The sequence below is a fragment of the Capricornis sumatraensis genome, chromosome 8 (assembly GCF_032405125.1).
Source record: "Capricornis sumatraensis isolate serow.1 chromosome 8, serow.2, whole genome shotgun sequence".
In the NCBI taxonomy this organism is placed as follows: Eukaryota; Metazoa; Chordata; class Mammalia; order Artiodactyla; family Bovidae; genus Capricornis; species Capricornis sumatraensis.
Genome location: NC_091076.1, coordinates 998,693 through 1,020,415, shown reverse-complemented (window position 1 = coordinate 1,020,415; position 21,723 = coordinate 998,693). Strand labels below are relative to the sequence as shown.

Below are 21,723 nucleotides of genomic sequence, written 5' to 3'. Positions count from 1 at the left end.
GCTGGGGCTCACAATGCGGCCGGGCCCGCGCACCTGCAGCCGGGCCGAGGGGCGCTGGCCGGGCCCGGGCCCGGCCGCTCGCGCCGCGTGTCCTTGGGCCGCGCCCGGCCGACCGCTACCGCGCGGCCTGCGGGGCTCCGCGGCGGGCCTGGGCGCCCGGCCTCCTATTGTTCGCGGCTCCCGGCCGGATCCGCGGGCCCGGCCTGCGGCGCCCAGCCCGGGGCGGCCTCCTTCCCCGGCCCCCGCGCGGCGCTCCCGGGCAGCGGGCCTGCGCGCCCCCGGCCCTCGCGGTCCCCTGGCTCCCCCGGCGCCCATCGGCGCCCCTGGCCCTCCGGCCCCGCCGCGGGCCGGCGTCCCGGCCCCGGCCGGCGCGCACGCACCTGTCTGCCCCTTGCCCAGCGTCTTCTCCAGCCGGTAGGGCCCCACATACTGCGCGTGCTGCGCCCCGCCGCCGTCCTTCCCCGTCGATGTCATCGCTCCCGGGCCCGGCGCCGGCGAGGTGGGCGCCCCGGGCGGGCGCGCGGGCGGGCGGCGGCAGGGAGGGGCCGCGTCCGCGCGAGTCCGTCCGTCCGTCGGCTGGGCCGGGTCGGCGGCGCCCGGCGGGCCGCGCTCGCTCCGAGACCCCGCGCCTCCCCCGCGCCGCCGCCCCCCGCGCCTGCGCCCGCTCAGCTACGGCCGGCGCGCGCTGCCTCCGCCTCTGCAAGAGGACCAGGCGGGCGGGGGCACAAGGCTTCCGCCGCCGCCGCCGCCGTCGCCGCCGCCGAGGCCCGCGCCCCGCGCCCCGCGCCCCCCGCGCACGCCCGTCCGTCCGTCCGCGGCCGCGCAGCCGAGCCGAGCCGAGCCGAGCCGAGCCCGCACGAGCGCAGCCAGACGCAGCGGCGGCCGCGAGTGGCTCCCGAGCCGGCCAATCAGCGGCGCCGACCAATCAGCGGCCTCCCCTGCCGGCCCCGCCTCCGCCCCGTCCGCCAGGCCGAGGCCGGCGCTCCCGGGAGCTGGTCTCCCGGAGGCGAGGCCGGGGCGGTGTCCGGGCGGAGCCGGGGCGGTGTCCGGGCGGAGCCGGGGCGAGGCCGCGGCGGGGGCGGGGCCTGCGCGTCTCGGGCCCCCTGACCACCGCCCACCGCCCCCAAGCCCCCGGCCCCGCCCAGGGGGCGAGCTGCGGATGCCCGGCGGCCCGCCTTTAAAGCGCATCCCTGGACCGGGCAGGCGGCAGGCTCTGGGGGGGACGGTCTGCGACCCCGGCTCCCGGCGCCGTCCCTGCTGGGCTCGACCACCAGGCTGGAAAGGCGTTACTAGCCCCTCCGCACCACCCTCGCGGGGGCTGCGGCGCTGCGTGGCGCGTGGCCCAGCCGTGACCTTGCGCGCCCGGAGGCAGTGCCCGGGACACTGCGCTCCTCCACTCCGTTTTCCCGGGTACACGACGGTGACCAGCACAGCGGAGTCAAGAGCTCATCCAAGGCTACACAGCAGGCCTTTGTGCTGGCCCACCCCGCAGAGGGAAGCCTGACCTGGGGGGCCCCCTGTTTCTTGCGGAAAACGCACGTGCTTCCCGAGACAGGGCCGCAGAGGCGGGGGGTGGAGGAGGGGAGGTGAGGGCCGGGAGCAGGGAGCGCCAACCGTGCAGGCGCGGCCCGCACCCTCTGAGCCGCTGGGTGCCCTGCTGTGGCTCTGATCTGCCGCCATGTCCTGGGTGGCCACCTTTCTCCAGCAGGTTTTCTGCGGGCTCCGGGGCCCCAGCCCCAGCCCGCACTCCAGTCAGGGTAATGCCCTGCTCCGGCCCAGCCTGAGGGGAGGGCTGTGTCAGCTCAGGGAACCCGCAGATCGTCCCAGCACCCGCGCTGGGAGGGCCGGCTTGCGTTTTTCTCCCCTCTCTCCGCTCAGGAAAGGGAGACAGCGCTCCCAACCCCAGCCCTCCGCCCGTGCAGGCCGCCCCCCCCCCCACCCGGTCTTGCTTCCTGCTTGTTTCTTAAAACGCTGCAGACTGAGTGAGTCTTCAGGTGGCAGGTGCTGGGTTTTCCAAAGGTGTGCAGAGCCTCACCCCACAGAACAGACTGCTGCAGACAGCTCCAGGCTTGGGGGGCGGGCACAGGTTTAACTGAATATACGGAGAGTTTGGGACTCTGGACGGGAGACTCCAGGGTGCAACAGGAGTCGTCAGGTCCGGATGGGCAGGACTCGGGCCAGGGCCATCGGCACACAGAGGAGGGCAGCATGCCCAGGCATCCGAAGGGGTGCAGCTGCCAGGGAAGGGACATAGCCTGTGGCCTGCCTGTCTTGCTCTGCTGGAGCCGCGCCTGCTGCGGCCCCCTGGTTTCCCCAGCCTGCAGGACTTACCGGACACATCCTTCTTGTGCCCTCAGTAGCACTGGCCAGCTAACAGTTCTTATCTGGATACTCTTGGGCTAAAGCACCTGGCTTTCAAGAGTCCCACCCCCTGCCCACACTGCACCCTGTGCCCCTGGGGTCTTCCCTCTCTGGACACTTCCCAGCCTTCTGTGTCCGTGCAGCCCACACCCATCGTCCTTTCTCAGGGCTCCGTGGGGGACCCTCTGCTTGCCTCTCCTGTCTACTTCTAGCGTATTCCTGAATCACCCTTGCCCGCTCCGCCCTCACTCCAGGGCCACAGGGCAGCCTCCCTCCCGCAACTCTCCTGGTATCGGTTGCACAAACTCTCACACTTAACACAGCACAGAACCATCTTTGTGCACGGCCCCTCCTGGCTGGGCTTCCGTCCGCCTGGCCCAGCACCGGCCTTGATGCAGAGAAAGTCCAGGTGGGAGGCCTGACTGGAGAATCTCAGCAAACCTTTAAAGGAGAAATAACACGGTCACTGCAGAGTGCTTTCAGAACAGAGAGGAGGAGGGAACTCTTTTGTGAGACCATCTTAACCCTGGTACCAAGTCCAGAGAGGACACGACCTGAAAAGGAAGTTTAAGTCCAGTACCCTTTATGAGGCCAGACAGAAGCACTTAACAGAGTATTAGAAGAAGACAAGGGCTTCTCTCGTGGCTCAGTGGTAAAGAATCCACCTGCCAATGCAGGAGACACAGGTTTGATCCCTGATCCTGGAATATCCGACAAGCCTCGGAGCAACAGCTTCGGAGCCTGTGCTCTCGAGACCGGGAGCTGTGACTACTGAACCCATGTGACGCAGCTGCTAAAGCCCAGTGCTCCAGGGCCTGTGCTCCGCAGCAAGGGGGCCGTCGAAGTGAGAAGCCCGCAGACCATGGCTGCAGAAAGCCCACAGGAAGCAACGAAGACCCAGCACAGCCAAAAATAAATAATTTTTTTTTTACAAAAAGACAACACATATGACCAAGCAAGGCTAATTCCAAGAATGTAAGTTACTATCACATTTCAGAATTGACAGTTCACAATGTGAGTGGTCTGAAGCAGAAAACCACAAAAGCATTTCAATAAATGCAAAACAAGGCATTTGGCAAAATGCAACACCCATTTATGGTTTAAGCACATACACACACGTCAGTAAACTGGGACGAACAGGAGCTCCTTCAACGGACAAGGGCTTCCCTGATGGCCCAGCTGGTAAAGAATCCGAGGGCGGGAGACCCCAGTTAGATCCCTGGGTCCGGAAGATCCCCTGGAGAAGGGGTAGGCTACCACTCCAGTAGAGACGGAAATGGCAGCCCGCTCCAGTGTTCTTGCCTGGAGCATCCCAGGGACGGGGGAGCCTGGTGGGCCGCAGTCCATGGGGCCGCTAAGAGTCGGACATGACTGAGTGACTTCACTTTTCACTTTCATGCATTGGAGAAGGAAATGGCACCCCACTCCAGTGTTCTTGCCTGGAGAATCCCAGGGACGGGGGAGCCTGGTGGGCTGCAGTCCATGGGGTCAACAGAGTCGGACACGACTGAAGCGACTTAGCAGCAGCAGCAGTCAGTATTCCTGGGCTTCCCTGCGGCTCAGCAGGTAAAGAATCTGCCCACAGTACGGGAGACCTGGGTTGGGAAGATCCCTGGGAGAAAGGAAAAGCTCCCCACTCCAGTATTCTGGACTGGAGAATTCCATGGACTGTAAAGTCCATGGGGTCACAAAGAGTCGGACACGACTGAGCGACTTTCGCTTCAACTGAGAAAGCGGATCTAGAAAAACCCAATGACGTTACACTCGATGGTGAAAGACGGAGTGGGAATGAGGTCGAAACACCCGCTGCCACCAGGGGGCGCCAGTGGTCAAGAGCCCTCCTGCCAATGCCACGGACTGGAGAGATGGGGGTTCCGTCCGAGTCCGCAACACCCCTGGGACGAGGGCATGGCAGCCCCCTCCACTATCCTTGCCTGGAGAACCCCACGGACAGAGAAGCCTGGTGGGCTACAATCCATAGGGTTGCAAAGAGTCAGACACGACGGAAAAGACAGCACACACCCATCACCACTTTACTAGAGCACCTAGCCAAAGTAATAAGGCAAGGAAAATAATGTTTTCATATAACTGGAAAGGGAAAATTGAAACAGTCTTGATCCACAGATGACATTTTTGTCTGTAGATTAAACTACATGATACTCCTAGAACTAACAAGTGAGTTTGGCAAAGTCACAAGATAAAAAGCCAAAATATAAAAATGCTGTCTCTGTGTCCTAACAGTGGACAAATAGAAGTTGAAGTTGTAAGAACAATATAACTTTTAAACAGAATAAAAAACCATGAATTATTTAGAGAAAGTGTAAGAACAATGCAACTTATAAATAGAATTTTAAAAACCATGAATTATTTAGAGGAAAATTTAACAGAATGTGTGTGAGACATGTACCCAAAAAACTAGAAACTATCGCCGAGAGATCTAAAAAGACCTAAATGCATGCAGAGTCATGCCATGTTTGTTGTCAAGCCAATCCTGGACCCACTCACCCAACGTGCAGCAAAGCCAATCTTCTGACCCCAGGTTGTGATGAAGAAAAGTGCATTTCATTGCAAGGTCAACCAAGGAGAATGGGCAGCTCAGCTCATGCTCAAAAGGCACAAATTCCCCTACAGCTTTCAGGGAAGGGATTTTATAGGCAGTGTGGGGAGGGGGGGGTCACAGGGTGTGCACAATTCTCTGATGGGTTGCTGGTGAAGTGTCTGGAATCTCAATCATCAACCATCCAGTTCCAGCCAGTCCGGGGTCTCCACGCTGGTGGTCAGCTTGCAGTTAACTTCTTCCACCTGCGAATCAGCTCGAGGCCATGGCTCAGAGTATTTCCCGCAGTCCTTGAGGGGAAGCCTTGCCTTTGACGCTCGTTACTTTTTCTGGCTTGACTCCTTGCCTTTGTGTCTGCATTTTCTCACTTCTCTGATTAAATTTGCTCTTCAGAACTCAGGGAAGGCCTAGGAGGCTGAAGCCTTCCTATGTACAAGAGGTGTGGGACCCGGGGGGACTCTGTGCCTGAAGCCCCCACAGGGTCCCACTCAGTCTCGTGGTCGTGGGTTCCAAGACTGTGTTGTTAAGGTGCTGATGCTTCCCCATGGTGATCTCTGGGTTCAATGCGATTTCCAGCAAAACCACCCGATTTTTAAAAAGACTTTGACAAGACGATTCCAAAAACGTATCAAGAGATACAAAGGACGAAGGAGACCCCAACAATGAAGAAGAAGGAAGTGGGGAGACTTGCACGACCGGATTCCGAGTCGTGTAAAGCTATAGCAGACAAGACTGGACAGTGCTGGCTTAAAGACAGATAAAGCAAAGGGCGAGACCAGAGCTTAGAGCTTAGTCCCTGCATTTACGACAAGAGGGTCTCAACAGAGGCGCAGAGGCCATCCACAGAGAAAAGACACGCGTTCCAGCAGAAGGCGCGGAGCTAAGCAGGCAGCAGCTGTTAATAAAGGAACCTGGGGCCTCCCCGGTTGTCCAGCGGTTAAGAATCTGCCCTGCGCTGCACGGGACACCAGCTCAATCCCTGGTCCCGGAAGATCCCACGTCTTGGGGCAACTAAGCCCGGGTGCTATGACTACTGAGCCCAGGCTCTAGAGCCCACTAGCTGCCGGGGCTGCCAGAGATAAATAAATAAATGAAAGTTTAAAAAAGAACCGCAAAGCTCACTCACCATCTTTGATACAAATATCAACCAGACGAATGCTTATTCGTGTTAACTAGCAATTGTGCAGATAAAAATGTAAGACTTCTAGACATAAAACTGCTAGAAGAAAACAGAAAACCAATGTTCTGTCCTTGAGTTTATGTGGAGACTTTTCTAGATAAAATACGGAAAGCACAAACCACACAATTTTTAAAATAATAAATTGGACCTCATCAAAATTAAAAATATTTGTGCTCCATAAAAACACTGTAAAGAAAATGAAAAGCCACAAATTGGGAGAAAATGTTTGCAAAACACATCCCCAATAACAGATTCGCATTTTGAGTAGACAAAGAACACTTGCCACTCAATAAGAAGACAGCTTGATTTAAAAATTGAGCAAAACAGGACTTCCCTGGTGGCACAGCGGATAAGAAGCCAACCGGTCAATGCAGGGCCTGGAGAAGTTTCACGTGCCGCGGAGCAGTAAGCGCACGCGCCACAGCTGCTGGGCCCGCCTGCTGCAGCCGCTGAAGCCGATGCTGTGGGGCCCGTGAGCCGCAGTCGACCAGCCCGTGTTGCAACTACTGAAGCCCAAGCACGCTACAGCCCGCAAGCCGCGACTGCTGTAGCCACCGGCGCCCGTGTGCCTGGAGCCTGCGGTCCGCAGCCAGAGAAACCGCTGCAAGCAGAAGCCCACTCACCGCAACGCGGAGGAGCCCCGCTCGCCCCAACCAGGGAAAGGCCCCCGCGGCAGCGAAGGCCCAGCCTACACAGATAGAACACCAGTTTAAGACTGGGCAAGGCGCTTCAGCCAAGGGAAAAGGAGGGCAGATAAGCACGTGGGGGGAAATGGCCGAAGTGATTGGTCACGCCACCCAGGAAAGGCACAACTGCAGCTACAGGCCTGTCGGAACGACTGAAACTCCCCGTGCGGGCAGTGAGCACCTCCTGCTAGAGCTCTTGTGTGTGTTGCTGACGGGGATACAGACGCCTGGCCGCTTTGGAAAGCGGTTTGGTAATTTCTTATAAAGTTCAACATACACTTACCACGCAATCCAACAATCCCACTCATAGGTATTTTCCTAAGAAAGCGAAGCTCGGCCCACTTGAGCCAGCATGCCAGTGTTCATAGCAGCTTTGTTTTTTGTTTTAATTTGCTTTATTTTAGTCTGTGTGGAACCAGAAGCGTTGCTACTTGAACACATCATGGTTTAGATTATTACACATGACGGTTGTACTGAAAACAGGGGCATCTCCAAGTTACAGACTGTCTGAAACTGCTTTCTCTTTTTGAATTAATTTTCATTAGCATATATTGATTACAGCGCTGTGTTAGTTTCTGCCGTCAGCAGAGTGAACCAGCTGTGCATATACGTATCGGGGGTTGCTGCTGTTGTTAAGTCGCTCAGTCATGTCTGGCTCTTTGTGACCCCCTGCACGGTAGTCCCCCAGGCTCCTCTACTCACGGGTATCTCAGGCAAGAATGCTGGAGCGGGCTGTCATCTTCTCCTGTGCTCCAGGGATTGAAACCAAGTCTCCTGCATCGGCTGCCAGGTTCTTTACCACTGAGCCACTTGGGAAGCCCACGTATATGCGTACGTGTGTGTGTATATATCTGTCTCTCTATATATATTCCTTCTTTTTTGGGATTTCCTTCCCATTAGGTGCTCGCAGAGTACTGAGCAGTTTCCCTGAGCTGTTTATACAGTAGGTCACAGCAGCTTTATTCATAATGGCCAAAAATTGGAAGCAACCCAAATGCCCTCCAGTGAGCGGCAGGATGGGTAGGCCGGGGTCCATCCCCACGGTGGACACCTGCCCCACAGTAAACAGGACTGGGGCGAATGCCCGCCGTGACTCAGATGAACGGCAAGCGTGTCGCACCGAGAATCTGGGCTCGAGAGGCGCGCGGCGATGTCACGTGTGACCCTGTAGAAGAGGCAAGACGGCCGCTAAGGGGAGCAGACGGGGCGGCCAGGTGCGGGGCGGGGACAGAGGTCGCTGGCAGAGGGGGATGCTGCAGGGGACGGGCGTGCTCTAGGGCCCTGTGGTGGTGATGCAGCTGTGGCTTTTGTCAAGCTCGTCGAGTCACACACGTAACCCAGGCAGTTTTGCTGCCTGTGAATTTTGCTTGGCTAAAGCTGACTGGCACAAATGGGATCTACTCAAGGAGCTGAGGGCCAGGTGGGGAGAGAAAGCCTATGTCCTCCGCCCATTTTCAGCATTCCCTGGCTGTGGGCAGTGAGTGGCAGAAGGCCTCGTGGAGGAGGTGGGCTTGAGCTGCCTGAGGACCTGAGCGCAGAGGAGAAGACAGGGATACCCGGCTGTCGCTGGGCCTTCCCACATCCACTGCACGGGGTCAGCGTGGGTCCTGTGGGTCCACAGTGCCCACAGCCCACACACAGGCCCTCAGGAGAATGATCTGGAACGACCAGACTTAGTCACTCAGCTCCATGAGGGGCAGAGGGCAGTGGACCAGCCGCGGCAGGAGGGCAGCCTGTGGGGCTCAGGCCCAGCGGCTCCTCCAGGAGGGGGTCCGGGGGCCACACGGGACGTCTGGCTGGCCATGACTGCACCAGAGGGTCTCTCTCGCCTGCCCACCGTCCTGCCCACTTGCATCCCCGGGGACAGAGGCTCCAGCTCCACGGCGCCAGCTCTTGCTTTTTGAGGCCAAGCGCAGATGGACTCATCACTCACTCACTCCACGTGGCCTGAGGCTCGTGGCCGCAGGGATTAAAGACGGGGTGGCAGCCTCTGGACAGAGAATCATGTGAGTAGATGATTACGATGCCTGGTAGCACAAGTGAGCTGGGGAGACGCTCATAGCCCTGAGTCACCAAGTCACCGCCATGGAGGAATGTGATGCTGGCTGGGAGCGAAGCCCCCAGGGAGGGTGTGCAGCTCTGAAGACAGGCCAGAGGCCCGCGGAGAGATGGGACCCTGGGCAGGCCTGCAAAGGCAGAGGAGGCGGAGCAGGGGGCCCAGGACGGGAGAAGGGGCAGAGGGGCCGCAGGGCGGGTGGGACCACGTGTCCCCAGGCTCCGTGGGGAAGGTGGCGCTCGCGGGAGTCTTGATTACCAAGGAGGGTGTGCTCATGGGGAGCATTTCGACACAAGTGTCGTGCTTCTTTTGTCAAATGTATTAAGTATTTTATCCTTGATGATGTTATCGTGTCAGTGTTTTCATTTTCGGATTGCTCTTGCTAGTGTACAGAGATGCACGTGGTTCTTGCGCTGCCTCTTGTGAACCTGCCACCCTCACTGGTTCTGGCGGCTTTCAGCAGATTCCTTACGCTCCTTATATTCAAGCTCAGGCTGTCTGCACACAGAGACAGCTTTACTCCTTTTCCGACCTGGATGCCTTTATTTCTTTTTCTTGCCTTATTACCCTGTCCCAAACCTCCTGGAGAGCGTTGAATACAAGTGGAGGTGAGCAGACATCCGTGTCTTGTTCCTGATGTCAGGAGGAAAGCTAGTCTTCCGTTGTTAATATGGTGTGAGCTGTGGGATTTTCCTAAGTACCCTTTGTCAAGTGGAGGAAGTTCACTTCAATTCCTAATTTGTTAAATGTTTTTATCACACAAGGCTGTTACATTTGGTCAAACGCTTTTCCTAAGTCTGTTGAGGTGGTGCAGCTTTCTAAAATCCAATTGATGTGGTGTATGACATTAATTGATTTTCAAACACCAAGCCAGCTTTGCATTCTGGTGATCAACACTGCTTGGCCATGGTGCATAGTGCTGATGGACTCAGCCTGCTAACATTTCGCTGGGGACTTTTGTGTCTATATTTGTAGGGTATGGTGGTCGGAAGCTCTCTTCTTGTAGTGTCTATATCTGGCTTTGCTATCAGGGTGGTTCTGGCCTCGTAGAATGAGTCGGGAAGTGTTCTTCCCTCTTCTTGGAAGGGTTTGTGAATGATTAGAATTAATTCTTCATTAGTGTTTGGTCAGATTCACCAGAGAAGCCATCTGGGCAAGGGTTTGTCCTTCTGCGAATCTAAATTATTAATTTGACCTCTTTATTTGTGATAAGTCTGTTTGGATTTTCCATCTCTTTTGGAGTTTGTTTTGGTTGTTTGTATCTTTCCAGGAACGCCCCTGTTGGAGCACATGTTTATTCACTTGAGTCCTTTGCTGTCTGGGTCTCGCCTCGGCCTCTGAGCGGCTGGGACTGAAAAGTCAAGTCCTGGCCCCCTCGGCTCGTCCCTTCCACGGCTCCCCTCCCAGGCCTCCTCTCCCCCCAGCTGGCCTGCCTCAGTGCCAGGCACTGGGTACCAGGCACACTTGTCCTCACAGCCTGGAAGGGCCTGCACGTTCTTCATCAAGTGTCAGAGGATTTGTCTGCCAGGGTGGCTGTAACAAGTCCCACCAACAGGCTGGCTTAAACAGCAAACGCTCACTGTCTCCAGCCCTGGAGCTGGAATCCCAGACCCAGGTGTGCGCGGGGCTGGGCTTCTTGAGGCCTCCCTCCGGGCGTGCGGACGGCGGGCCTCTCCTCCCACGTCCTCACAGGGTCGTCCCTGTGAGTATGTCCGTGTCCCGACCTCCTCTTCCTGTAAGGACCCCAGTCCTGGGGGATTAGGGCCCACTCTAGTGACCTCACTTTACCTTGCTGTTTAGACGCTGAGTCATGTCCAACTCTAGTGATCCCATGGCCTGGAGCCCATTTTGCCTTGATCACCTCTTTAAAGGCCCAGCTCCAGACAGCTGCACTCTGAGGCTCCAGGGCTTAAACACGGGAATCTGGGCACAGGATTCAGCCCATAACCTTCCGTTCTCCCTGAGGCCCAACACGCCTCGCCTCTAGAAACGGGCAACACTTCCAAAGACGCCACATCCCCCTCCCCTGCTCGCCCCTCCCCTGCTCGCCCCTCCCCTGCTCGCCCCTCCCCTGCTCGCCCCTCCCCTGCTCGCCCCTCCCCTGCTCGCCCCTCCCCTGCTCGCCCCTCCCCTGCTCGCCCCTCCCCTGCTCGCCCCTCCCCTGCTCGCCCCTCCCCTGCTCGCCCCTCCCCTGCTCGCCCCTCCCCTGCTCGCCCCTCCCCTGCTCGCCCCTCCCCTGCTCGCCCCTCCCCTGCTCGCCCCTCCCCTGCTCGCCCCTCCCCTGCTCGCCCCTCCCCTGCTCGCCCCTCCCCTGCTCGCCCCTCCCCTGCTCGCCCCTCCCCTGCTCGCCCCTCCCCTGCTCGCCCATCGTGTCCTTTTCCATGGCAGGTATCATCTTTTGAAGTCCATTCTGCATTACCTTTGGCCCATCTCCCGCTGTGGAACTCAGCCTTCGGAGGCAGGATCCTTGTCTTGTTTCTGGATGAATCTTGGGAGCCAGAGCCCTGCCTGGCACAAGGCTGGCGCTCAGCCAGCGAGCCGCTCCCCTCCCTGCAGGTCCCTTTGTAGCGTGAGCTCCAGGGGCCGCAGCAGGTGCAGGCTTCGTGACGGTGAGCGTTAGCTGGGGTCTCCCGGGGACAGAAGCCGCAGATCTGTGCAGCCTCTGGCTGTCTGATCTTCCCATCTCTCTGCCTGTAATGAGGGAAAGAGCAGGAGGCCCCCGAAGCAGGTGGTGCGGTTCCAGTCTGAAGGCAAGAGCAGACTGAAGTCCCAACTCACGTAGTCGGGCAGGAGGGATTCTCTCTTACCTGGGGAGGCTCAGCCTGCTGGGCTATTCAGGCCTTCAGCTGATCGGATGAGGCCCACCCACCATTGGAAGAATCATCTGCTTTACAGAGTCCACCAATTCAGATGTTCCTCTTATCCAGACACACCAAGACTCTTTAGACAGATATATATTTAAATTTGTTAATTGGGTGGTAATCACTTTACAATGTTGTGCTGGTTTCTGCCATACATCGACAAGAATGAGCCATAGGCACGCATCTGTCCCCTCCCTCTTGGGCCTCCCGCCCAGCCACCCCTCTAGGTTGCCAGTGGGCTTGAGCTCCGTGCGTCACACAGCACATGCCCACAGGCTACCCTGTTCCCACACGGTGATGCTCTGTGCATATTGCAACGCTGCTCGCTCGGCTCGCCCCACCCTCCCCTTCCCTCACTGTGACCGCAAGTCTGTCCTTTATGTCTGCCCGGCGAATAGGTGCATCAGTACCTTCTTTCCAGATTCCACAGATATGTATTAAAATATGATATTGGCTTTTCTCTTTCTGAATAGTAGGCTCTAGGTTCATCCACCTCATTAGCACTGACTCAAACACCCAGACGCTTGTTTGACCAAATGTCTGGGCCCGCAGTGGTCCAAACGAGTTGCCATGTAAAATCCACGCTCACACTGTGTCTTCACTTACAAACAAGGATGCTGGTCCGGCCCACCTGCAGTCGTGTGTTTGACCTGCCTCTCTGATCACTTTCCTGCAGTGAATTTCCCAGCAGAGGGCGGTCAGGGCACGGGATGCTGCATTTTATACACTTTCTCTCCACCACCCCCCCGCCCCGCACACGGCCCTCGCTCTAGAACAGGTTCGGTGATTTCCCGGGCTCTCCTGCTCACCCCCCTTTATGTGAACGCTCATGAACCACCTTTGTCCTTCTGCCCCCACGGAACGGGGTCATGTGTTGACACCGGGAGGCTCTGATACTCTGATAGCCGCCCCCTTCACTCGCAGGGCGGTTCCACGCGCTGGCGAAGCTAAAGGTTTCCTCTCCTGCCTTTGGAAACGACTTTCATTTTTCTTTTGTGAATGAGCTCTTCATGTGTTTGCCTGCTTTTCTTTCAAGGTGTTCAGCTTCGTCTCACTGATTTGCAAGAGGCCTTTCAGTGCTGAAGACATCAGCGTCCCTGGCGCGCTTGCTGCAGATATTTTTGCCAGGCCCGTTCTCTGACTCGCAGTCGTAGTCACAGTGTTTTGTGGGCTGAATGCATAGTCGGTGTCTGTGCCGCCAGGTCTTGCAATCTTCCCTCTACAGTCCAGCAAGGTCGAGAGACCTCTGATGGGGCCCTCCTGCTGCAGGGGCCTTAACCTCTGAGCCGTATCCGCTGGTGCCCTGCAATAGCAGCCTTGGGGCAGGAGGCCTGTCTGTCCACGTGGAGCCAACTAGGGGCTCCCTCCTCATCATTTGGGACTGGGATCCAGAGGTGCCCAGCGGGCACTGCTGCCCATTCCTCCCGAGGACAAAGAAGCCTGGGAGCTGTGAGCATGGGGTGGCTCCTAGGGGCCCTGAGATGCAGGAACAGTCAGATTACCAAGACGGGGGCGGGAGAGAGGGTGGCAGAGGTGAGCAGGCCGGGGAGGGGGGCGGAACACAAGCTGTTGGGGTGGAGAGAGCACCCTGGGCCTGGAAGTTTCCCCAGGGCTGGGAGGCCAGTTTGGGTCCCTGGGCATCTCTGGCTTGATAGCTGGGGGGGTCATTTGTCCCCACAGAGCCTTGGTCAAGCCCCACAGGGATGAGACACCAGCACTCGGGTGTGTCTGGCAGCCTTACCATCTTCTGTCCTCCAGGAAATAAAGACTTTTGTGAGCAGGCAAGCCTCCCTAACTTATGCCCCCCAGCTTGTCCTAGGGGGACTCCAGGGGGAAGTTTTACTCTCTTCTGGCTGGGCTGGTCACTAGTTCCTGAGGTCTCCACTCTACCCCTTCACACCACCCTCCAGCTCAGGGCGGCGAGGGAGAGATAACCAGGGCAGGGGCCTTGGAGCAGGTGACCCCCAGGGCCAGTCTCAGATGCCTCCCTGCTTGTGCCATGCTGGCACACACCCAGCTTCCCAGTGTTTGGCCCTTGGAGTAGGTTGGCCCTGGCGGGGTCTCAGAGGCAATTCTTCCATGCAGCCCCGCCCCCCACACTTCTGTCTGCAGGGGGAGGGACCAAGCCCCAGCAGCCCAAGCTGCTCCAGGTTCCTGCCCCCCAGCCTCCCGCCCCCCAGCCTCCTGCTGAACACAAGCTCCTTCCCCTTCTTTGGACACCTGGAGAGGGGGTGGGGGGCCCCGGGAGGGCCCAGGGTTTGTGGGTACTTCAGACCATCAAGGGCTGACCAGGAAAGATGGGGAGCCCTGTTCCTGAGGGACCCCAAGGCCAAGAGGCACAGGTTCCAGGCATCAGGATCTGGCCTGAGGACAGAAACTTTCCAGTAGTTCAGAGGTGAATGGACTGCACTGGGTCCCAGGAGGCTCTGAGCCACGCCCTCAGCTTGGTGGTGGGGACACCGGCTGGTGGGACAGGGTGGAGGAGCCTCCAGAGTGTAGGGATGTCTTTTGCTGCAGAGTCAAGATCCAGGGTCCCTTGGCCTTGCTTCCTCTCTGGGGTAGCTGTGTATTCCCATCAGCATTTGAATAAGAAATGGGGAATTAAAAAAACAGGCTGTTGGAGCTGGTTGCGGAACCATGTGAAGGTACTTAATACCACTGAACTGCACACTTAAAAATGTCTAAGAGGGTTAAGTTTTCTATTTTCAACCACAATTAAAAATGTGCAAAGCAAGCTGGACAAAAGATGGGAGTCACAGTCTTCACGGTGGGGCTTTGTTCCTTTCCCCTCCCTTCCCTGGGACTTGGTGGGGGAACAGGGAGCCTGTGACCGCTGGGAGCCGGTGTGGCTGGACGGCTCAGGGAGCCCGGCCCCTTGGCCCTGGTCTGCGCGCTGGCCGTGGGAGGGAGCGGGGTGGAGGGCCTTGTTTCCATGCCGGCTCTCCCAGCGCTGGCCGCCTATTTTTGGAGCATTAATCCCATTCCTCAAGAGACTGCCCAGCCATCGGCCCCTCCTGCCTCGCTGGCGGAGCTGCCGCAGGAGCTGGTGCGTGCGGGTCAGTGCCACTGCCAACGAAGGGGCAGCAGGCCAGGCTGGAAATGACGCTTGTTAGACAAACAGTGAACACGGGTGCTGGGTGGGGACGTGTGTGCGTGTGTGTGTGTGTGTGTACGTGCGTGTGTCTGTAAGTGTGTGTATGCATGTTTGTGTGAGTGTGTGTGCATGTGTGTGTCTGTGAGTGTGTGCACACGTGTGTGTGTGTGCACGCACGTATCAATGAGAGAGTGTGTGTGCACCCCTGTGTCTGTGTGTGTGCACGTGTACCTGTGTGTCTCTGTGTGTGTGCATGCGTGCATGTCTGTGTGTGTGCATGCGTGCATGTCTGTGTGTGTGCGAGCGTGTGTGTCTGCACGTGTGTGTGTGCGTGCACATGCGTGTGTGTCTGAGTGTATGTGCACACGCACCTGTGTGTGTCTGTGTATGTGCTTGTGCACGTTTGTGAGAATGTGTGTGCAAGCGCGTGCATGTCTGTATGTGTGTGCACATGCGTGTGTCTGTGTGCACGCATGCACGTGTGTCTGTGTGTGCGTGTACATATGTGAGAGTGTGTGCATGTGCGTGTCTGTGAGAGTGTGTGCGTGCACGTGTGTGCATGCACGTGTGTGTCTGTGTGTGCACATGTGTGTCTGAGTGTGTGTGCGCACGTGCGTGTCTGTGTGTGTGCACGTGTGTCTGAGTGTGTGTGTGTGTGCGTGTGCGTGTCTGTGAGTGTGTGCATGTGTGTGCACTTGTGTGTGTCTATGACAGTGTGTGTGTGTGTGTGTGTGTGTGTGTGTAGGGGCAGGGCCTGTGCATTTCTCCCCCCTCACTCCCCCTGGAGCTGACCACCAAGAGCTGATGTAAAAGAAACGTGCCCAGGTGGAGTCCCCACCTGACTGGTATGGGCGAATCCAGACTTAATGGCGCTCATACTGGGCGAGCTGCAGCTTAACATTCGATGCATTTTCAGTGAGACTGTCCTTGTATTTACTTGCTTAACGACTCCGGGCCCCGGAGACCCTGGAGAGGTCCTGGCCCTGGAATGCTGCAGGGGATGCGGAGGTGCCTCAGCCCACCTTCCCGTTCTGTCTGCTCCTGGCTTGCAGTGAGACCACTTATTTATGTTTTCAATTTGGTTTTTATTATTATTTGTTTTTTCAGATTCAGGAGAAGTACATCAAACATCCTGCCAGTCAGATCTCTCCGAAGTGCAAGCAAAGTGTCTCCCTCAGATGGGAGCAGAAGAAAAATATCTAATAATTATGTTGAGTGTTAATAATTAAAGTTAATATAACTCAGTGGATTGAGTCCATATTTCTCGGAGTGTGCGCGTCTCATTGCTAGGCAAGCCTGCGCATCAATTCTTTGCACGCAAAGAGCTGGCAGATTTGCATTTTTGCAGGGCTAGTGTTTCCCACGAAATTGGCCTTTACTACGGGATTTTGCTCCTGTTTCCTCAGGACCCCTTTGACACGATCAGCCGCTCGGTCTGGACCTGACCCAGTTCCTGAGTCCCATGTGAGGCCCAGGCAGCCTGTGGTTGACCTTGGTCATCCGTGGGCTCCACTCTGCCGGGCACACATGGAAGGATCTCCAGGGGCCATCACCAGTGGTTGGGGAAGCAGCCTACTGCAGTGAGAGCCCGCGGGGGGAGGCACGCCTGGGTGAGGACTTGGAAGCCTCTTTGGTCGCTGGGAAGTGGAGCCTCTCAGGATTGGGGGCAGCTGCTGGAGACCTGTGTAGATCCCCTGAGACCACGTCCTCAGGCCTGCGCCTCTGCCCCGGCCGGGCCCCAGGAGCACAGTAGCTGGGACAGGAGCTGTCAGGGCTGCCCCTCCCGGGAGGGGCCTCGGCCCATTGCGGAGGGAGGCAGGGTCCGGCCCAGTGGCTGCAGGACCCACAGTGGGCAACGCCTAGCGGCCCTGCTGGAGCCCAGGGCCGAGTTCTTCGCTCCCTCACCACGGCCGTATACTCCTCAGCTCTGGTTGGCACTGGCCACGAGCGGTGGCCACCTTCAGGCAGCTGAGCATCCCTGAGCCCCCAGAGCATCCAGCCCCTCCAACCCGACCTCCAGGGCAGGCCCCAGGGAGCTGCCCGCTCCCGAGGTCATCAGCCCCTCCTCTGCTGCCCACCCCCATGGAGGCTCCAGGCAGCCACGTCCCCCGAAGCGCGCCCTGTGCTCAGAGCCCCGGGGGCCCCGTGGCTCCACCCAGCCCTGGCGTGGCCCCGTCCCCTGCTCCGCCCTGCTTCCCACTCTGGGTCTGTCTCAGCCTCCTGACTGTGCCCCTTCGGCCGCCTGCCCCGCCCCTCACGGGGCGTCACCGTGACGGGGCCCCACCCCTCTGGGCCCCAGTCTCCCGGCCCCTCCAGTAGCAGTCCCCGGCCCACAGCTCCCCTCCCTCCAGTGAAGGGTGCGGCCCGGCCCGATTCCGAGCCCCCGATGGGCTGGCCCCTTATCGCACTGTGCCCGGGCCCTGCCAGGCGGCGCTGCCTCCTCCTCCCATCACTGGCCCCTAACAGTGACCCTGGCCCTGTGAAGGGACGAGTGGCCGGGTTAGAGGGCGCGGGAGGGAACGACCATCCTGGTGAGCAGCATGTCTCAGGCCTGGCCCGAGAAGGCCTAGCCCTGGGGCAGGGGGCTGGCCTGAGCAAGGCTGGGGGCCCAGCCCGGACAGGGCTGCCACCCCTGTTGAGGCCTCGGCCATGTCCTGGGATATTCCCACCTCAGAACAGGAAGGGGTCCGGTTGTGCTGCCGACCGCCTCCCTGCCGTGGCCTGGCATGTGTCCCCCAGGGTCCCGTCTTGAAGCTCAAACCTCAGCACCTCCGGTGTGGCTGTATTTGGAGACCCAACCCCTTAAAGTGGCGATGTGAGATGACTGAGGTACACCGGGGTGGGTCCTGATCCCACAGGACTGGGGCCCTTATGCGAAGAAGCTGTCAGGACACAGACACACGCAGAGGGACGGCCCCGTGAAGACACAGGGAGGAGGTGGCCGTCTGCACACCCGTGGGGGGCCCTCAGGAGGACCACCCTGCCCACACCAGACGTGGGATTCAAGCCTCCGGTCAGGACACAGTGAATGACTTCAGAGCCCGTGTTCGGATGTTGTTAGAGCAGCCCCGGAGGGCCCACAGTCATGCCCGCCACCGTTTCTCCCACTGCTCCCTGACCTAAGTGGGCTTTTGAGGACGGCAGAGCCTGGCCTCCCAGGCGGGCTGTGCTCAGCGGCACTGCCGGCCGGGCCAAGCCTGTGCAGGACGGAACCTGGTCCAGGCCCTAGCTCCTGCCACCGCCGAAGACGAGGCGCACCTCCATGGGCGCTTCCCCAGGGCAACGCGGCTGTGAGATTTGGTTTGGCCAACGGGATGCAGGCACCAGTGGCAGCTTGCTGTCCGGCCAGGCCGAGGGCCCTGTGAGCTCCTGCCGTCACCGAGAGCATGGTCTCAGGGGCCTCTCCAGAGGGGTCACTGCGCATAGACCCCAAGCACAGCCACGAGCCACAGCCCTGACCCCGGCCGCGCCCTCCTCAGCTCTGCGGCCTCTCTCAGGCTGCTTGCGAAAACTACCAGCTCAGCATTGGTTCTCAGGAGGACTTTGCAGCAGTGAGTGAACAGACAGGGAGTGGTCCCAGGGTGGTATGAGTGGGGTGCACCCCCCTGTGTGTACCCCAAACCTAAACGTGAACCCAGCCTGCATCAGCACCCTCCCCCTCGCAGTCCTTGCCCTCCAGGGCTGCTGGCCCAGCTGCCCCCAAGTGGGCAGACCTGCAGATGCCCCCCTGGGGCCTCAGGTCCCGGTGTCAGCACCAAGGCCACTTCTCCCTGGACAAAGCTCCCCAGCCAACGGCTACGAGAGCAAAGAGGGTCTGACCTGTGCACAACAGACATCAGCGGGAGCAGAAAGGAAGTTGAGACGTTCCATTTTCATTAGAATTCCTCAAATGCAGGACAGATAACCGTGTTTCCTAATGGCCAGTACCTACTCCTGAGGCTGAGGCCGCGTGTCCACAGATAATTGACCTGCTGGTGTGAGGGGGGCAGGTGAATGGAGGGCCCTGAAGGCTCAGGAGCTGCCGTGTGGTGGCCAGGCGCTCCCGGCCCCTCACCTTCCCGCTGTCAGACCCGCGGCTGGGGGCACCCGTGAGGGGCCCCTCTCCACCGCCCGCTCCAGATGCAGCGTCTGCGGCCGTGACATTTCCTGCTTCGTGACACATGGCCCCTCGACTGGCCGCCCTCTCTGCAGATCCCAGGGGCCCCTCCACTGCCCACCCGTTGCCCTCCTCCAGCCAAGCTGGGCCGGTGGCTATGGAGTCAGACACCCTCCCCACCTCAGCCCTACACCTGGCACTCAGCACTGAGATGCAGTGTCTGCGGCCACCAGGTCACATCCTGGGAGCACCGTGCGTGCACAAGAGCACGTGGGCGCCCACCACCCAGCCTCGGGAATGGCTGCCCGTGGCCACTTCTGCGGAAGCTGGTGCAGCTGCCGAGGGTGCGCCCTGAAGCAAGCGAGCAACGGCAGGAGAGGGGACTTCAGGGAGGAGCCAGAGGGTTCCCCCTCACAGGCAGGATCCCAGGAGAAAGGTGTTGCTGGTGTTGACACTTGTCTCACGCCAAGGTGTGTCCCGCCCCGGCCACGCCCCGGCCACGCCCGGCCACGCCCCAGCCCAGCCCCGCCCCCGCCCCGCCCCAGGCCCCTCCCAGACCCCGCCCCAGGCCCCACTCCGCCCCCATGCTCCGCCCCGCCCCGCCCCCATGCCCCGCCCCGCCCCGTGCTCCGACCCACCCCCCCCCCCGGCCCCGCCCCGCCCCGCCCCGCCCCCGGCCCCGCATCACCTGTTGGTCTCATCCCTTGTCCTTAACGCCTCCTGGGACTCGGTTTCCATAAAACGGGTTAATTCTCGACAGGGCTACACTCTGAGCCGGCAGGGTATGATGTGTGTGGTAGTTAGCGCCAGACAGTTGGAATTGTGATCACGGGTCAAAGACTCAGCCTGAGGACAAATTGAACATTCTCATTCACTGAAGGTCACCCAGAAAAAGAAAATGAAGCTGTTTCCCAAGCAGTGACGGAAAGCACTTTCCCTAAAGTCGGGGTTCCTGCCTGGCGAGAAGGGCCAGGGGCCAGGATGGACCGTTCGGGGCTTTTCACTTGTTTTTAAAAATCACTTACTCTTTCATTTTTGGCAGTGCTGGGTCTTCCTGCCGCACAATCTTTCCTCCAGTGGGGACGAGCGGGGACTACTCCCGGCCGCGGCGCGCGCGGGCTTCTCAGTGCAGTGGCCTCTCTCGCTGCACAGCGCAGGCTCTAGGAAACGGGCTGCAGCAGCTGTGGCTCCCGGGGCTTGGAGGCTCTGAGGCACGCGGGGTCGTCGTAGATCAGGGACCGAAGCTGTGTCTCCTGCGCTGGCAGGTGCATTCTTTGCCACTGAGCCACCAGGTCTGTTTAATTTATTTATTTTGGCTGCGCTGGGTCTTCACTGCCAGGCACAGGCTTCTCTCGTTGTGGAGAGTGGGCCCGGCAGTTGCAGCACTCAGGCTGAGTTGCCCCACGGCACGTGGGATCTCAGTTCTCTGACCAGAGATCAAAACCCACCTCCCCTGCCTTGCAAGGCAGATCCCTAACCCCTGGGCCACCGGGGAAGTCCTTAACCGGTCAGTTTTAGGTGTTACTCACTCATTTCCATTACACTAGGTGAGGAGCCTGGGTATCACTGACTGGGTGGACGTGAGTTTGAGCAAGCTCCGGGAGTTGGTGATGGACAGAGAAGCCTGGCGAGCTGCAGTCCAGGGGGTCACAGAGTCGGGCACGACTGAGAGACTGAAGTGACTGAGATGAGGATTCGCTCTAACTCCTTACCTGTCCCTCACCTGTCCTTCCCTGTGTGCTCAATATAGAGAGTTCCTCTAAATTTGAATCAACAGTCAATATTTACACCATTGTAACTAAATATCCAGAGAAGGCAATGGCACCTCACTCCAGTGCTCTTGCCTGGAAAATCCCATGGACAGAGGAGCCTGGTGGGCTGCCATCTATGGGGTCGCACAGAGTCGGACACGACTGAAGCGACTTCACTTTCACTTTTCATTTTCACGCATTGGAGAAGGAAATGGCAACCCACTCCTGTGTTCTTGCCTGGAGAATCCCAGGGACGGGGGAGCCTGGTGGGCTGCCGTCTATGGGGTCGCACAGAGTCAGACATGACTGAGGCGACTTAGCAGCAGCAGCTAAATATCGCCCACCCCAACAGACAAATAGTGTCATTCCATTTCCTTCCCTGTGCAGCCTATTGTTTTTCCTGGAGGTTGTTATTGGCACACAGTCCACTTGCATCAGTAACTGTGTTTTCATCTTTAATTCTTTCCAGTCTCTTTGCCCTGCCTTAGAGCTGTCTACTGCTGCTCTACCAAACTGCCACAAACTTAGTGGGGAACGCCTTGAAGCGTTCACTTTCATGACGAGTGAAGCTTCTAGAAGCATCCCTGTGTGTCCACGTGGACTAGGTCCTGCCGGAGTGGACAGAGGCCTTCCCAAGACCACAGAGCTGGGCCAAGGGCTGAGCACAAGCAGGGAGGCGTGTCCAGGGGTGGGAGGCCACGCCCACTCGGGAGGAGACGTGGCAGCAGCAGGTGGCACCTGGCAGATAGGTGACATTAAGGGCAAAGGCAGAGAGCCAGGACCTGCTTCACCCAAGATCCTTGGCCACCCCCTGCACAGAGCGCAGGACCGCCTGCCTCTGCTCTCCACTCTGCCCCAGCACCCAGCGGGCCCTCAGACCAGGGGCTGCCCCAAGACTGACTCAGTTCTGGATGGAATGCCTGCCTTCATGGGGCCAGGCGTGTCTGGAGAAGGCCGGATTTGGGGGGAACCTGGGAAGAGAGGGGGATGTGCATTCCTTGGGGGGGAGGAGAGGAGGGGTCCCCGGAGGTTGAGGAAAGAGGTTGCAGGGCTGGACGTCAGGGGTAGCCAGCACCGGAGG

General features: G+C 58.9%; 1 protein-coding gene across 2 annotated transcripts in view; it reads right to left on the bottom strand.

The window, feature by feature from the left end:
- The window catches only part of BRSK2 (BR serine/threonine kinase 2), a 48,301-nt gene extending 47,827 nt beyond the window's left edge, over positions 1-474 (bottom strand). For both annotated transcript variants that reach the window (XM_068977051.1, XM_068977050.1), the window contains exon 1: positions 381-474. In XM_068977051.1, coding sequence (XP_068833152.1) covers positions 381-474 — 94 coding nt within the window. The remainder of the gene's footprint in view (positions 1-380) is intronic.
- Positions 475-21,723: the final 21,249 nt, after the last annotated feature.